This window comes from Oratosquilla oratoria, chromosome 17 (assembly GCF_046742065.1).
Source record: "Oratosquilla oratoria isolate Oo_2021 chromosome 17, ASM4674206v1, whole genome shotgun sequence".
NCBI classification, from domain to species: Eukaryota; Metazoa; Arthropoda; class Malacostraca; order Stomatopoda; family Squillidae; genus Oratosquilla; species Oratosquilla oratoria.
This window is the reverse complement of record NC_134793.1, coordinates 35,689,746-35,707,658: the sequence shown is the minus strand read 5'-3', so window position 1 is coordinate 35,707,658 and position 17,913 is coordinate 35,689,746. Positions and strand designations below refer to the sequence as shown.

The 17,913-nt window shown below is 41.3% G+C and overlaps 1 protein-coding gene across 7 annotated transcripts in view; it reads right to left on the bottom strand.

Annotated features, from left to right (window-relative positions):
* Nucleotides 1–17,913, bottom strand: part of Asator (tau-tubulin kinase asator) — a 384,867-nt gene that overhangs the window by 78,750 nt on the left and 288,204 nt on the right. For all 7 annotated transcript variants that reach the window (XM_076200954.1, XM_076200949.1, XM_076200952.1 and 4 more), the window contains one exon: nt 17,423–17,570. In XM_076200954.1, the coding sequence (XP_076057069.1) occupies nt 17,423–17,479 (57 nt within the window). In that variant the 5' untranslated portion in view covers nt 17,480–17,570. The remainder of the gene's footprint in view (nt 1–17,422; nt 17,571–17,913) is intronic.

The following is a 17,913-nucleotide window of genomic DNA, read 5'->3' as shown; positions in this document are numbered from 1 at the left end:
AGAGAGAGAGAGAGAGAGAGAGAGAGAGAGAGAGAGAGAGAGAGAGAGAGAGAGAGAGAGAGAGAGAGAGAGAGAGAGAGAGAGAGAGAGAGAGAGAGAGAGAGAGAGAGAGAGAGAGAGAGAGAGAGAGAGAGAGAGAGAGAGAGAGAGAGAGAGAGAGAGAGAGAGAGATTTTGGTGGCAAAGTGCCGTGACACCTCTGGTACACGTCCAAAACTCTCCCATGGCAACAAAGGAAATAAAGAAAAGAGAAAGAAAGAGAAAGAGAAATCCTAACACAAGAGAATGAATAAATAAACAGATAAATTTATCAATGAATTGATGTATTCATAGATATGAATATCATCACCTACATGATGTCAACATAGATATATTGTTAACACATCTGTGGCGCAATCAATATCATTCTCACATTTTCAATATTAATGTTTGAATACTGACAATGCACACAATAAATCATGAACGTAACTTATACCTGTATATGCAAAAAAATTTAGCCCTCACTTTCAATATCATGATATTTCGTTTCGAGATATTGTTTTATCATTTCAGCAAAATGACATAAATGTGGTTCGTTCGGAGTTGGATGGCGACATGACGAAGTTACAATGGCGCGCTGACCGACTTGACGTCATCAAGTTTGCAAGACACGCAAAAACATAATAAAAATAATGAGTAGATAGATAGATAGGAAATTAATAAATGAATAAATATATCAATAAATTAAATGAATATATACGTAGATATATAAATCAGTAAATACATAAAAATAAATAACAAAATGAGATGAGTAACATAAAATTAGGTTAGGATATTAGTTGACAAGGTGCTGATACACGCATCCAAACATATACACACACACACACACACACACACACACACACACACACACACACACACACACACACACACACACGAGGAGACTTGATAACTATTTATAGAATCATGAAAGGCATAGAAACTATTGATAGAGAGGATCTAATAAAATGGGATAGTGGAAATACAAGAGGACACGGAAAGAAAATCAAGAAAGACAGTTATAGAAGAGACCTGAAAAAGAACAGTTTTCCCCACAGAGTAATAGACATTTGGAACAAGTTAGATGAGAAAGTGGTGTGTGCAAAAACAATTCATGATTTTAAAAACAGTCTAGATAAAATGAGATATGAAGACGGGACACCACGAGCATAGCTCCCCTTCCCGTAAAATACAACTAGGTAAATACAACTAGGTAAATACACACAGAGCACACATACGCAAGCACACGTGCCTAGCTGTAGGCCCACACATAGTTATGGACAATACGACCGCAGTATCCGGTCGACAGCGATGGCCTGCGGACGGAATTCGAGGACTTGTGGGTCAAGAAACAAAAAGAAAAAATCTGAAGTCGGTCCCTCACCAGGGTTGGATGACCTCTGGGTTCGGTCGGAGGGGAGGTAAGGGGGAAGGGAGGGAGGGAGGGAGAGAGAAGAGAAGGAAGAGGTGGAAGTGATGGCTGGAGAGAGGAGGGAAGGAAGAGAAGGAGGACGGGGAAAGGGGGGGAGGGAGGGAGGGAGGAAGGGAGGGAGAAGGTGTATTAAGGTTAAAGTTGTGCAGACACTAAAGAGAAAGTTGCAGGAGTGAAATATACAGTATGTGTATGCATATATGTATGCATATTCGCGAAGAGCTATATATATGTATGTATATATATATGTATCTAAGTGCGTATGTATGGATAATTGTATGTAAGGGCACAAGTACGTGAGTGTATATATATATATATGTATATATATATATACATATATATATACATATATATATATATATATATATATATATATATATATATATATACAGACATAACAGAATTGAATATACACGAAGAAAAATGCATTTCTGCTCTTATTTAATGCTTAATGTTATTCAAATTTACCTAATATTTTATATTTACCTAGAATTCTATTTCAGATTACATAAAAGATTAATCAAGTATGTCACGAACCAAAGAAGCAGTAGATCTATCTGAATTTCAGCGATGTCGTATTGTGAGTCAACGTGAAGGTGGACTTGGTCAACGCAAAATATCTGAAAATCTGTCAATGCCCCTTTCCACTGTTAATAGAGTGATCGTACAATTCACCAGAGAGGGCAAGAAGGGCACAAAACCTCATTCAACGTAGTCCCGGGCCCTCAGAAGAACCTTGAGTCTTGTCAAAAGAAATGTCGAAGAGGATCCACGTTGCAAGGCCTCTGACATAGCAACACAAGTTGATGTCAGTCCCAGAACAGCTGTCAGGTATCTCCACAAGCTGGGTTACTATGACAGAGCTGCAAGAAGGAAACTACTCCTTCGTCCAGCCAATATCAAGCGCAGAAAGGATTGGGCTGTTGAGATGGTGGAGAAACCTGTGGCCTTTTGGAGTACTGTCGTTTTCTCTGGTGAGTCACAATTCGCATTGTTTTCTGACAGTGGAAGAGTGTGGGTCTGGAGACTCTGTAGTCAAGAGTTTGACCTCAAAAGACTGCAGCCAGCAGTGAAACATGGGGGTATTTCAATAATGGTATGGGGTGCAATTTGGAGTGATGGTTGATCAGAGCTTGTGGAGTGTCAATGAAACATCAATTCAAGCAAATAGGTTTCTATATTAAAGGAAGGACTCATTCCAATATTCTCCAGTTGTAGAATGAGCAAAAATGTCTTCCTATTTATGGAAAATGGAGCTCCATGTCACACTGCTCAAGCAACACAAAATTGATTGAGCCAAAATGAGATCATGAAACTTCCATTGCCAAGTCAGTCCACGGATATGAACCCTATTGAACACCTCTGGGGCATATTAGACCGACAACTTCGCAAAAAGAACAGGAAGCCATCTTCAAAGCCCGAACTCTTAGGATTACTAAGAGAAACATGTCAAGAAATCCCTCAAGATGATATTCGTGAACTAATCACTAATATGCCTAGAAGGGTCCTTGCATTGAAAAGGGCAAAGGGGATGTCAACCAAGTATTAGCTATTCACATTGTGACCATTTATAAGCACTTTAATTGCATCAATTGCTTGTTTGATTAATTAAACGATTTCTCTTGGTGTCTATTCAATTCTGTCATGTCTGTGTACACACACAATATATTATATATATTATATATATATATATATATATATATATATATATATATATATATATATATATATATACACGACGTTCAGAAATGTTTATCTTGACACAAGTGAGCTTCCACAATAAATGACGAATCTAAGATATATTTTGACTTAAAATTTGATGGAAGGGAAACAAATGGGACTGGGATGGGTGTGTGGGAGTTGGGTGGGAGCTGGGATTATGCCTTGGCTGGCTACCCCCTTATAAGGGGAAGACGCCTCTTGGCATAAAGATAGATAAATACACCGACGCTCTCATATTCTTACAAAGTTTCTCAGGTCTAAGACCATCTCTCCTGCCACATCCTAAGACGGGCGACTCTTCTCTGAGTTCTTCCGTTCCTGAAGGGATTTCTCACCCCTCGACTTTTTTGATTAATTTTCCATCAGATTTATTTACATTTTTATTTTCTCTCTGGGTATTTGTTATGGCACGCTAACGGGTTATTTTGTTTCTTAATTGGAGACTTGTTGTGTTGTTCTTCTTGTTTGTCAGAAGGAACGCTCCAGAACAAAAAATCCGTGCGTACAAGATGACCGGTAGGGAGAAGACGGATTGCTGATAGAAAAAAAAAAAAAAAATGGGGAAGCATTTTAGGATAGCCTGTATATATATATACATACACACACACACACACACACACACACACACATATATGTATATATATATATTATATATATATATATATATATTGATGACTATGAATATTGTGAGACGAGGAAGCGAGCAAGAGAGGGAGATAAGGGCGCGGCTATTTATACGTACTTGGCCTAATACATATAAACATTGACGTCCTTGCTTGCTTGCTCAAGTGATCGACTCCCACTACCCAAGGGCTCCTCATGAGGTGAATAAAATCGTCTAGTATTAGCCAGAATAAAACCATCAGACTGATATATTCACCCTACTGCATCTGCTGAACGCCAAACCATTTCATTCAGTTAAAGGTTTTGCCACACTATGCATTTTTCGCCAACATGCTAATTGTTTATGCTACATCTTTGGAGTAGAAACGATTTTGGTTACTTTTTTTTTTTTTTTTTTTTTTTTTTCTTTTTGATTTTCAAATTTCCAAAAGTCAAATTACTCTTGTGCAATATAGTGTGAAGCTGAATGTAAGACACTTTGTTCAAATGTTCTTACGGAAGTCTAGAATATTGTAACCAAAGTCGTTTCTACTCAGACGAAATAGCGAAAGCAAGCAACATGCTTAACCTAGTGTGCCGCCACCAAGGAAAAGGGTGAAGGATGGAGGAGGTGACGAGTGTGAGGTAGGCCACATGCTCTGGCTAAAAACACATGACGAGGCGACATAACTCCAAAGGCTTTATTCTGGTTCATGGCCGATAATTTTATTCGTACGAGTATCAGCCCGCTGACTGCAAGGGCTGACAACGTGTTGGTGTCAGCGCTGACATGTGCTCGGTCAGCGCGCGTAGAACCCCGGAGGTTACAGAAAGACAAAGACACGGAAGAGCGAGGATTCCGACAGCATCACTGCCAACAACAACAAAAACAATAACAACAGAAATCAAAGACAACCACATCTTTTACTGTGACGTTCTAATTCGAGGAGGAAGTGGCATTTTTTCTTCTATCGCGAGAGAGTGAGACTAAGGTTCTGCACACGACCATCACCTCATCCTACCAAGCCTTTTTAAGGTGGAGTCCTGCCCTCAGCTGAGGCGAAGTATTCTGGCCAGGGGAGGTCACGCCCATCGTGTTCCCCTCACCCTTATGGCGCCACCTTTGCCTACTTCAGGTAATTTCATCCAACTGAAGAAAGGTACGCAATGATCCGGTGGGGCAAAGACCTGCTTCGAACAACACGAGTTAATGACCTCAATGGCGACCTTGCCAGGATAGTGGCCCGGGGTAGTTATCTGGTTTGCACTTCAATTGATCACCCCCCCCGGTATCACAAATTTGCGACGCTCCCCCAGGGAGGTAACTCTACTAGCGAAGATGTCACCGATCTGGGAAGGTCTTCCTCGATTCCTGCGTCTGTGCGCAGAAAATGCTTCCTCCGACGCACACGGGCGCAGGCACGCCGCGGCCTATGTATAGCCCAACTTGAGGCTTTAAAACCCTAATAATGTTGGCAAACCGAGCAGGAAAGCAGCAGCCACCGCCGCCTGACCTCGGGGCGGCCGCCACAGGGAGGAGAAACTTCAGGTGTCACGCTTCGTGTGTAATTGTTCTGATTTCTCGATCACGCGCTCTGGTCATGATACGAACCACACGACGTGCAACATGACGTGCCAACTGCGCCCCCTGGGTTCTCGCCCCCCCCCCCCAACACGCCGTGGCATCCTCGAGGGGTCCCTGGTTCCTCCCCTCTCGGAGGTTTCTGGGTCGAATCTGTAAAAGTTCCTCGGAATTGGAACCTGTCATAAAGTATTTGGGGACGCCATTGATCTCTTTTTCGTTGGGCCTGCCAGCCCAAAGCTTCATCAATCTAATATTTTCCTTTCACATTGAAATACTCGATAAAATACTTTGGCAGATAGATCGAGCTCGATTATAAACATCATGACTGTTCCACTGAAAAGTTATTTGAAAGATATAACTCTTTTATTTCAAGGCGTGTCTGACTAAAAATATATAATGAAAAATTATTCACGGGTAACACCGAAGATAACGTCACAGTTGTCACGCAAGTAAACGCACTCCAACTGAATAAAATTTCCTAACAACACTCGCCATTAAACCCATGAAATAAAATCGTCCTTGACTTCAACAACCGGAACCTCTAGCTAAATGTCTCTTGGCGTAAGCTTCTCCTCAGCCTCCGGAGGACCACAGGGTCAAGAAGCACCTTCGAGTATGACACGGCCGGACTTATGTCAACGCCTGTACAGAGCCTCTGGATTCCATGAAACCCTCATTAAGGGCTATTTTTCTTTACACACTTTACCTCCAACTCCCATTTGACTACAACTTCTTTTACAACCTCGGGTGGCCGATAATGGCGGCGTAACCAAGGATCGAACTCGAGAGAGCCACTGACGGAGCTTCTCACGATCTCATGGAGTTATCACACTGGGCTATTTTTCCTTCGTCATCCAACCTCCAACATCCATTTGAATAACTAGAATATAACCTCGCTTAGAGAAACCTAGGCTTCTCTAAGAACATTTCAACAGCATTTCTAACATTCGTATAGGCTAACAATCTCTTTGTTCATCTTTCAGCTTTGCTATATAAGACGGAAAAATAATTTGATATTTGGAGGTTTGAAAAATAGAATATTGTAGCCGAAGTCGTTTTTACTCAAACGAACTCTGAACGGACCCCGATTTGAATAGAATTCACATCGATCGAGATCCCAAGGAGGGAAGGTCCCCTTACTTTCTCCTGAATAAAATCGTGGTTTTTTTTTCTATTATATCGTTTTTGTTTTTATCCGTTTTTAATGTTATTTCTATTATTTTATTTTGTTTTATTTTATTTATTTGTTTTATTCGTTTATTTATTTATTATTTATTTATTTATCTATTTATTCTTTTTTTTTCTAAAGATGTCAAAATAGTCAACGTGGAAATTGGCCGAGTTGGTTTTGTCTGAACCCTTTAATCCCCTGTTTAGGTTGAATGACGCGAAGTCCGGCGGTAACCAGAATAAAAGCAATCAAGAGTGCCACGAGCCGGAAGGGGATAACCCCTTCCGTACTTGGTGGCACCTTTCCTCTTAAATTTTGCTGCCGCTAGGCGATTTTATTCAGCTCTGTGTAACCCTTCCGTTTTGCTCATTCACGTACCCTCTCCCCTTCCCCTCCCCCTCCCCCTCCATTTACCCTCCACCCCCGTCCCCTCCACTCCTCCCCCCCTCCACCATATTTCCCCGAAGTTCCTCATTCTTGGCAGAGGGCAGCTGGGAATGTGGAGGAAGAGGAGGAGGAGGAGAAGGAGGAAGAGGAGGAAGAGGAGGAGGAGGCGAAAGGGGAAAAGCATGAGAAATAAGAGAAAGAGGAGGAGGAAGAGAAGGAGGAGGAAGAGGAAGAGGAGGAGGCAAAGGAGGAAAAGCATGAGAAATAAGAGGAAGAGGAGGAGGAGGAGGAGGAGGAGGAGGAGGAAGAGGAAAAGTATGAGAAATAAGAGAAGGAAGGGGACAAAGTAGAAGAGCAAGAGAAGATGGAGGAGGAGGAAAAGGAGGAAGAGGAGGAGGAGGAGGAAAAGGAGGAAGAGGAGGAGGAGGAGGAATACGAGGAAGAAAAGGAATATGAGAAAGAGGAGGAAGAGTAGGAAGAGGAGGAAGAGAAGGAAGAGGAGGAAGAGGAGGAAGAGGAAGAAGAGGAAGAAGAGGAGGAAGAGGAGTTGAAGGAGTGTTTCGCAATGTCGCAAGAAGTGTGGAGGTGGAGCAAATGTGGAGGATGGGAGGGGAGGAGGGGAAGGAGAGATAAAATCAGAGGATTTAGAAACAGCTGGTGGACAATGAATGAAGGTGTAGACAGACGAAGTGGAAGAAAATGGAGAATGGTACAGATGGAGAAGGAAGAGGAAGAGGAAGAAGAAGAGGTGGAGGAGGAGAAGGAGGCGGAGGAGGGAATGAGGGAGAGGAGGATGGAGAGGAAGAAGAGGGACATGGAGAAGGTGGAAGAGAGGGAGGTATAAAAAGAAAGAGGAGGAAAATGAAGAGGAGGAGGAGAAGATGGAGAAGAGGCGTAAATGGAGAAAGAAGAAAGGGAGGAGGAAGAGGAGGAGGAGGAAGAGGAGACAAACTATGGAGGGGAAGGGAAGTGGAGAGAGACAGAAAAACTCTCTCTAAGCCTCTGTCCCTTTCTCTCTCTCTCTCTCTTTCTCTCTCTGAACAATGGCAACTGATATTCTGTTTTATTTATGTACATCAACTGACGTCATGGTTTCCGGGCGGTGATGGGGGGGAGGAGTGCTGTGAGAAATCACAAGGGGTTTGTTTTTGCTTAGAAAGGTGGCCTTCACTCCTCTCTCTCTCTCTCTCTCTCTCTCTCTCTCTCTCTCTCTCTCTCTCTCTCTCTCTCTCTCTCTCTGAGATGCTTACTTGAGAGATATGCGGTCAACTTAACAACCAATTTTTGTGATTGAAGAGTAGGGAATATTACTATTGTTGCTGTTTATTCATTATTTTATTTATTTGTTTATTTATTTATTTATTTATTTATTTATTTATTTATTTTTTTTTTTTTTTACTTTGGTTCATTTTGGGCCAATTCCCCAATAAAAAAATGGCCACGGAGAAAATGTTGTCCTGCACGCGGCAGATTACTATTCCAACTACTGTCAGACGGATTTATTCAGTTGAAGGGAAAACCCCGTGATGAAGGAGACAAGGACATCTCAATAAAGTCCTTTCATCATTCTTGCTAATGCCAAACGTTCTAATTCACTTTACGGATTGGATGAATTATAATATATTTAGTACACACAAGCATGCATACATATAAGAATACATACATATATATATATGTATATATACACACACTTCTTTGTATTAGCACTGAACATGTAATTATACGAAAGCGCTCTGCTTCGTTAGTTTATTTTTCTTGTGATTACTCACGCACACACACACACACACACAAACACACACAAACACACACACACCCACACACACACACACACACACACACACACACATATATATATATATATATATATATATATATATATATATAAACAACGTAAGCACATAAACAAGCCCCTGGCCCACAGACCTAATGGGCATTACACTTTCAATGGCGCATCATGTCTGCCAAGAGGCCCTGAGATCGCTTCCTTATCTCCCAGGAATTCTCTCTATCTCCTCCTCTACTGCCCTCAGGCGTGCTGACCACGTGACCTCCTCAGCCTCTCCCACTCCCTCCGCTCTCCTGTCAATCGTCTACGTCACTCCTGGCGTTCATCGCTCGCTGCCATACAGCGAAAGAACAAACAAGGTCCCGATGCGAATTTCCCAGTTTTTAACCACAGAGGTGGTTCACTTCGTTAAAGTCAGGTCAGGTCATGTGTAGCCACATCAGGTCACTTCAGATCAGTTCATGTCAGGTTAGGTCAGGTCAGTTCAGGTCAGACTGAGTTATACGTAGGTATGTTAGTCTAAGGTGTATTTTTGTCGGGAATAGGATAGGTACGTTTTAAATCCAGAGCAACAGGTTACTTCTGAGAATAACAATCAGTTCCATCAGGTTAGGTGATGTTATACTATATTAGGTTAGGTTAGGTTAGGTTAGGTTATATTAGGTTAGGTTAGGTTTGGTCAGATTAGGTTAGGTTAGGTTAGGTTAGGTTACGTTTGGTCAGATTAAGTTAGGATAGGTTAGGTCAGATTAGGTTAGGTTAGGTCAGATTAGGTTAGGTTAAGTTAGGTCAGATTAGTTTAGGTTAGGTTAGGTTGGATCAGATTAGGTTAGGATAGGTTAAGTCAGATTAGGTTAGGTTAAATTAGGTCAGATTAGGTTAGGTCAGACTAGGTTAGGTTAGGTTAGGTTAGGTTAGGTTAGATTAGGTTAGGTCATATTAGGTTAGAGTATGCCATCCAAAGGTAAACTGTACTGAAAAATTAGATGTACACAGCTTGCATGGACTTAATAATAAACAATTCGCAAACGTTAGGTCCCCATTCCGACTGCTTTTAAGGAATTCATGGCAACGCTACTCTAAGAATTGTAAGCGTGCGTGCGTGCGTGTGTGTGTGTGTGTGTGTGTGTGTGTGTGTGTGTGTGTGTGTGTGTGTGTGTGTGTGTGTGTGTGTGTGTGTGTGTGTGTGTGTGTGTGTGTGTGTGTGTGTGTGTGTGTGTGTGTGTGTGTGTGTGCGTGCGTGGGTGTCCATTCCCATGTATACTCTTAAAGAAACCCGTGGACACCTTTATTACCCAAATCTAGGCTCAAGATGTGAATTCATTTTTAGCACATTACGTAACACAGGTGAGCACGTGTAACACGGAATGCTGGTTTTCCCCTCTCGTTGAACAGTTGTTGCTTAAAGTCTGTGTGTGTCTGTTGTTATGCCGCGGGGGAGCCAACGATGCAGTTACGATCAAGGAGCAACGACTCCGCAACAAGCCTGGTCTTTCTCGCGACGACAGAAGTCCGCCAGAAATCCTGAACGATATAGTCTGAGGGGAGGAAAAGAAATGGGTGTTTGGTATCTAGCTATTGTTTACCGGCGAACAACGAGCTGTAGAACGTGCCGAAACTAGAACTCTACTTCGGGGAAGAGAACAAAGAAAGAGTGGATGGGCCAATCGGTCCTTGACAAGGCCAGTCGGGGTTTGTTCTTGCGTCTGACGTCAGCTTCAGTCGAGATTTATTGTGTTTGCCACACCACCGACATGGGGGGGACGAAGGTGTTTGTGTGTGTATGTGTGTTAGGAAGAGAGGAGAGTGTACTTCTACACTGTCCGCATGTACGGGGATTCTCACGAGCTCTAAGGAATAATGCTCTTGTAGACCACAAAGACAACTGGAGTCTCGGTCGCAAATGCATAAGCAAACCGCTCTCGGATTATCGTTGCTTTCTTCGCAAGACGTCGCTGCTGTATAAAGAGGATCCTCCGAAGATTCTTGGTTCCCCCCACCCCCCCGCAGATGTTCTTGATTGGGGAGAAGACACAAAAACGTGCGAGATGCTACACCTAATTGTTACGCGTCGATTCCTTCCAGCAATGACTTCTTTGTCGATCGGGTGACACCAATCCAATGTACAGTCTCCTGCAAAAATATCCTCACCTCTGTCTAAATTTAATGGTGCACAAACAACTTCTAGAATCTTTCCCACTGGGGAAGTTACATTGATAAAAACATCTAAGTACGATGAAGTAATTATATATATATATATATATATATATATATAAAGAAACAAATCTAAGCCATTTTTTCTTGAATGGATTGGATTGCTGTTGGCTGAAAAAATATAAATTCAATCAAAATTGAAAATGTGTTGATCTATATAAAATCTAACTCTTCGACAACAGAATGGGTCATTCACTTAAATAACATCGTCCCGACTTAACCAGCAGAAGAACATACACACCGATTAACCTGTGTATAAAGAGAGGAATAGTATCCAAATAAGAACACTGCACAGATGAAAGAAGGACGAGAAGAATGAAAGATAATGAGCGAGTCAAAGAAACGCGAGGGACAATCGAAGAAAACGGAAGAGGTCGGGCTGGATCGAGGGTGGAAGGAGGGAGAGTGAGAGGACGACCAAAAAGGGGATGGAGAGCGTGTATGGAGAGGAGCGCGGGGAGAGGGAGAGATAAAATATGAAAGAAGTTAAAATGTTACCAGGAAGCAGAAGGAATGATGTGAATAACGAAAGGTGGAGCCAACAGAGGCTACTGGACAGGGGAAAGGAAGAAAAATATCGACACAGGTATATCCATTGTATATATATATATATATATATATATATATATATATATATATAGAAATATATATATATTTGTAGATAACACACAGGAACCATATATATATATATATATATATATATATATATATGTATACATATATATGTATATATACAAAGCCATAGGTATGAATATATGTGGATATTATGTGTGCTCATATATACTTATGTATAAAAGGCACTTTCACAATGATACATGCTTTTATATATTATATTATATTATATTATATTACATTATATTGTGTTATATATATATATATACATACAGTATTTACACATACACATACACACACGCATATACACATACGCACACACAAGGGCGAGAGAGAGAGAAAGAAAGCAAGCGAGTGGCACGAGAGGCATTCGCACGAGTTAACTATTTCCGCCTCTGTCGGCCCAACGCAACACACCTATGAGTGAGGAAGAGGCACGCACGCACGCACGAACACACGCACATACACACACACACACACACACACACACACACACACACACACACACACACACACACACACATACATACATACACACACACACACACACACACAACAAACGGAGGAGAAAAAAGCAGGGATAGAGAGAAAGAGAGATAGAGAGAGAGATAGGGGGAGGGAAAAGGAGAGGAGGAGGGAGAAAGAGATGGAGATGGAGGGAGAGAGAGAGAAAGAGAGAAATAGAGAGAGACAGAGAGAAAGAAAGAGAGAGCCTGTCAGGTCGACTGAGCCACAAATAACATCACGTTTGGCTCAGTTTCAAGATAAACAGAGATAAAAATTTCTAACTCCTGCCCCACCGAGGGAGGAGGGGAGGGGGGAGGGGGGAGGGGGAGGGGGAGGGGGTTGTCTACGGATATGATAAAAACAATAATAAAAGGACAAGAGCTACTCGGTACGAAAAGGTTTCGTGTTTTTATATTCTTAGTAAATGACCAATGATCTCTCTCTTTTTCTCTTACTTCCTCTCCCTCTCTTTCTCCCTCCTCCTCTCTCTCTTTTTTCTCTCTATCTCTCTCTCTCTCTCTCTCTCTCTCTCTCTCTCTCTCTCTTTCTCCCTTTCTTTCTCCCTCCCCCTCTCTTTCTCTCCCCCTCTCTTTCTCTCTCCCCCTCTCTTTCTCCCTCCTCCCCTCTTTCTCACTCCCCCTCTCTTTCTCCCTCCTCTCTTTCTCCCTCCTCCTCTCTTTCTCACTCCCCCCTTCCTCCCCCCCCTCTCTCTCTCTCTCTCTCTCTCTCTCTCTCTCTCTCTCTCTCTCTCTCTCTCTCTCTCTCTCTCTCTCTCTCTCTCTCACTCTCACTCTCTCTGGGCACAGTATGACAACCCGTTTTTCTTGCCTTAATCTTCTTTCACACCGTGAAACTTGATATATTCTGTTCCTGCCAGAAAATTAAAAAAGTGAAGATAATCTCGATTAACTTCTTTAACGCCCGTCTATACCCCCCCCCTTCTTTCGTACCTGGTGGTACGTTTCTTTTGTGTTGCTACTGACGCCAGACGATTTCATTCATTCCTGTGGCGTCACCATTAATAAGGCTATAGTCCAACACAGTGAACCCCCTTCATTATCGGGTGACATTCTCTATCGGTACCAGTAGAGTTTAGAGTTATTTTCCTCAAGGTGCCGTTAGACCAGGAGTTCTTCATCTGGGGTTTCATATCCCCAGGGGGGTACAAAACCCTGTGGGTACGAGACATGATAGCCAGTGCACGGGACTGTATATTTACCACGAGAAAGCAAAGTGAGGCTTGTGCCACTAATCCTTTTCATATGTTTGCATTGTATTTGTATTGGATGGTGGCATGAGAATTTTTTCTGAGATATCAAAGGGTATTAAGGGCACTGAAAATGTTAAGAACCGCTGCGTTAGACGGTTTATTTCGTTTAGATTAATCTCAATGAACGTGGCAGACTTTACTGACTTTGTTCTGACCAATGCCAGGCGGATCCCTTCAGTTGAGGGACTGATGAGCAATACTCAGTAAGCACGTTAAGGACTTCTCGTATCATTATCAAGAACTACCTAGTGTAGGCCTTATGGTCTCTTGCATTCTTCTTCATTCTTACGTTATCATTTTTCTTATAATTCCTAATCCTCTCCCATCTCCCTTCTTTTCTTCTCTCCACCTCCTTTCTTTCATTCTATCTCCTCCCTCATGATCCCAAAACTCCCTTCCCTCTCCAAACACTCCCCTCCCTCTCCCCCTTCCACTCCCTTTCCCTCCTCGCCAGCTCCCTTCCCGAACGATTTCCTTACAGTGAAGGGAACCCTTCTCAGTAGTTCCCTTAACAAAGAGCGTTATCTTGTATTCTCGTTTTAGTTGGCGTCAAACGATCTGATCAAGTTAAGCGAATTGTTTTCAATCGCATTCAATCAATTCTAACATGAAAGCTTTTCTTATGTTTTGTTTAGTCCAAGTACTGTCCGTATTCGAAAACTTCTTTTAATTACTGGTTTGTTTCATTTTGCAATTTCAGGGTCCTGAAATTTAACAATTAATAATGAGAACAGAAAGACGCACAGAAGGCGCATTTCCACAAGATCTCAACAGTTCGATCACTAAGAGAGAAACACTTGATCGCTAACCATTGAGACAAAAATCCCCACAAGTACGGGGTCGATCCATCTACATAAAAAATGTCGTGTGTTATGGTTCTCTCAACCTTGTTTCATACTATGTAGTCTGAGCGAAGCTAAGCGCCTCATGGTGTAAGCTCCTCCTCAATCGAAAGAAAAAAAAAAGCGGAGGTTAAAAAAGAACCATGAAACGAACGGAGACATAAACAAAAGAAGAAGGGAAAGATATATAAAGGAGACTAAAGAGGAAGATGCAGGAGGGGGTTAAAGAAACAAAAGGAATATGGGTAGACGACACACCAATATAGACGAGGAGCCGGGAGGGGTCAGTACACCTAGCGAGTGCAGAGCGAGATGGATAAATATTACTCAGAAAGTCCGACCCAACTTCCACGGATACATGAGGGTTAAGTTTTACGTATTTACAAGGTTTTGCTCCATGGACAGGCATGCAGGGCGGCACGACCAACACAAAAGAATGAAGGAAAGGCGGAGAAGAATTCGCGTTCGACCCTCCATACCTTTCTCCCATTGAAGATCTAATATTACATGCCTACACACAATCGAACACATATGTATGGCTATAAAACGAACAATGCAAGAACATATGAAAAATTGAACGGTTTGAAACAAAATGAAAGACTTGGAACAAAAGGGAAAATTTGAAACAAAATGGAGAAATGAAAAATAAAATGAAGGACTGAGAGCCAAATGGAGGGCTGAAGGCCTTACAGCCAAATGAAGAATTTAGAATATTTTAGTTATCTCAAATCATAATAAAGGGAGACGAGAAGCACAGAAATTATAACCCCACTATTAGTTTATTCTCACGGGGATATAAAATTATTTTGTATCAAATGAGCTGAAAAAAAAGGTGACCACCAGCTGAGAGAATAGATAAGACCTAGATGTTTGTACTGAAACATGTTAAATAGTGGCAAAAGAAGCTAATATATATATATATATATATATATAGATATATATATATATATATATATATATATATATACATATACAGTATATATATATATATATATATATATATATATATATGTGTGTGTGTGTGTGTGTGTGTGTGTGTGTGTGTGTGTGTGTGTGTGTGTGTGTGTGTGTGTGTGTGTGTGTGTGTGTGTGTGTGTGTGTGTGTGTGTGTGTGTGTGTAAGTAGTATTTAACCCTTTTTCGGAGAAAGATAAGCTGAGGTATAAAGATATCCGTATATTTTGAGCACTATGATGTGCAACTACATCTTACCCTAATATATATATATACATATCGCAATAGTCAACCCGGAAGAATAAATCAAAAATATACCGGTTCGAAATAAAGTATAAGTCCAGGGGATGTGTCTTCAAACTCTCTCTTCGAAAGACTTCAAGTCATAAGCACGTGAAAAAGCATCAAAGGGAAGAAAGATCCTGACCCTCCCCCACCCTCCGCGTGGAAGAAAGAAAAACAGAGGATATTTATTGACTCGTGCTAAAGGTAATTGCACAGAACAAGCGAGAGACGTTTCAGAAGATCTAGTTCTTCAGTGTGGTCTTCTGAAGAGGGGAGGCACGCAGCCACTGAGCCCTGAAGAACAGGAACGATGGAGATAGCAACAGGAAAGAGGTGAACACTACAGAGTGACTTGGGTATCTACAGAATTATTCAATTATCTACTGATTGACTCAATTGATCAGTGAATGAACCGTTCAAGTAAATTACGGATAAGGCGACGCTTTGATGCCTGTTCCTTCGGTTGATCACGAAAAGGCAATTTGACATAAAAGTAGAATAAACTCACATCGAAACTTGCCACATTATACATGGTAACCTCCATACAAACATATTTTTCCTTTCTGAGTATTTGATACACTTCTATAGGGATTATCTTAGTATATAGAAAACTACCATTTCAAAAATCTCTCATTTTCTAAAATAAGCTAAATGTGACATTTTGTCAGTAGAGCGGTAAAAGTTATTTTGACTGCTCATTGGTTATTTCTATTCTTTCTAAAGAAGAGAAGATTAAAAAAGGAGTAAAAAAAATATTGTTTGTTCTTCATTTTGTAGATGTTGAATAAGGGGCGAAGGCCGACCCCCTGCGAAGCTGGGACTGGCGCAGCCGGTGGTTCGTTTTTTGTTGAAACAGACTTAATCTAGAATAGAGCTTTGATCGATCACGACTTTATTGGACGATGTGCATCTTTTAGTTAAATAGAATTCGTTGGAATAAGGGTCCAGTCACACCAAGCTTACGGCTGGTTTGTGCTGTTCCTCTGTTTATTAAAAGAATTCCATGACAATGCAATTGGAATGAATCTCCCCCTCATGTAGATAAACATGAAATAGCCACCTGACGCTAACCATGACAGAAACAAAAGCGCCACCGTCGAAGGTGGCCGGAAACAGGTCGTAAGTTTGATATGATTGGGGCTTTACAGGGACCCAGCTAGCACCTCATCGTACAGGAAAGGTTGAAAGATGAAATAAGGCTTATGCAAATGACTCTGCCTTACTTTCAGGAGAAGAAAGAAGAGACAAAAGAAATACCGGAAGAGCTTAAGACAAAATAATAAGAAGAATAAAAGAAAATATGGTTGGTAAGAAACTGAACAAGAATAAAGCGAAATTACTATTCAAACAGAAAATCCAGAGGAGTATAATTATACTTGATAGCGAAGTTTCTGAAGTTATTAGATGTAATCATTTGAACCAAAGATGGAGCCGTCTGAGAACAATAAAATGGCGATTGTAATGAGCGGGGTAATTGCGTGTAAAGGCTACTGCCACACAAACACAGTAAAATGTTCGCTATCCATATATTACAAATATCAGCTTTACAACTAGTAAATATTGCCAGCAATGATCTATGGTTCTGAGAGTAGAAGTATAAAGTTATAAAATCATAAAAAAAAACTAATGTGGATATAGAGCTGAAAGTGGGGGCTGGAAAGAAAAAAATTATATTTACAACTAGTAGATATTGCCAGCAATGATAGATGGTTCTGAGAGTTGAAATATAAAGTCATAAAATCATAAAAACGCATAAAAACGAATAATGTAGACATAGAGCTAGAGGTGGGGATTAGAAAGAAAAACATTAGCAATAACGATAAAAATGTACGAAAGAGGGGGCAACGTAGGTAGGAAGGTGAAAAGAAGAAAGATAATCCTAACAGGAATAAAAATGCAGGAAAAAAAAGGGAGAAAGTAACGTAGAGAGGAAGACGAAAATTAGAAGGACACTTGTACGGAGGACAAGAGGACGGCCCGGGCCGATGGAGTGGTGACGTCACTCGGGTGAAGATGTGCAAGGTCAAACTACTTACGACTTTCCATCTCTCCTTGACGACGTGACCTGGCTGGAGGAGGTCCTCGCTGGTCATGGTGATGTTCTTGGTGTTGTTGTTCTTGTCTTGAAGTTCTTCCGAGTCCTCATGACCTCCGCCACCGCTAAACGTGCTGACTTCCTCGCTCCTGTGAAGATCAGAGAACACAACACCCGTTAGTAAGAGGGACAGCATATGGGCTTACCCCACGAACACATAATGTTCCTTTAAAGGAACACAAAAGTTTACTATTTTTTAAACTGTGTTACGGGGAAGTTATGCGTGAAAAATTCGTTTTGTTTCGTTATGTAATAAGAAAAATATGTTAAATGTTAATGAAAGAGAATCAGGGAGAAGATCTGACGTATAAACAGCTTAAGTATAACATGACTTTACACGTAACACAGTCAGCATCGAGGACAACACGTGGGCACACTAGTCAGCCCTGTAGTATAACTATTAATATCAGAAAATAGCTATCAACATTACAG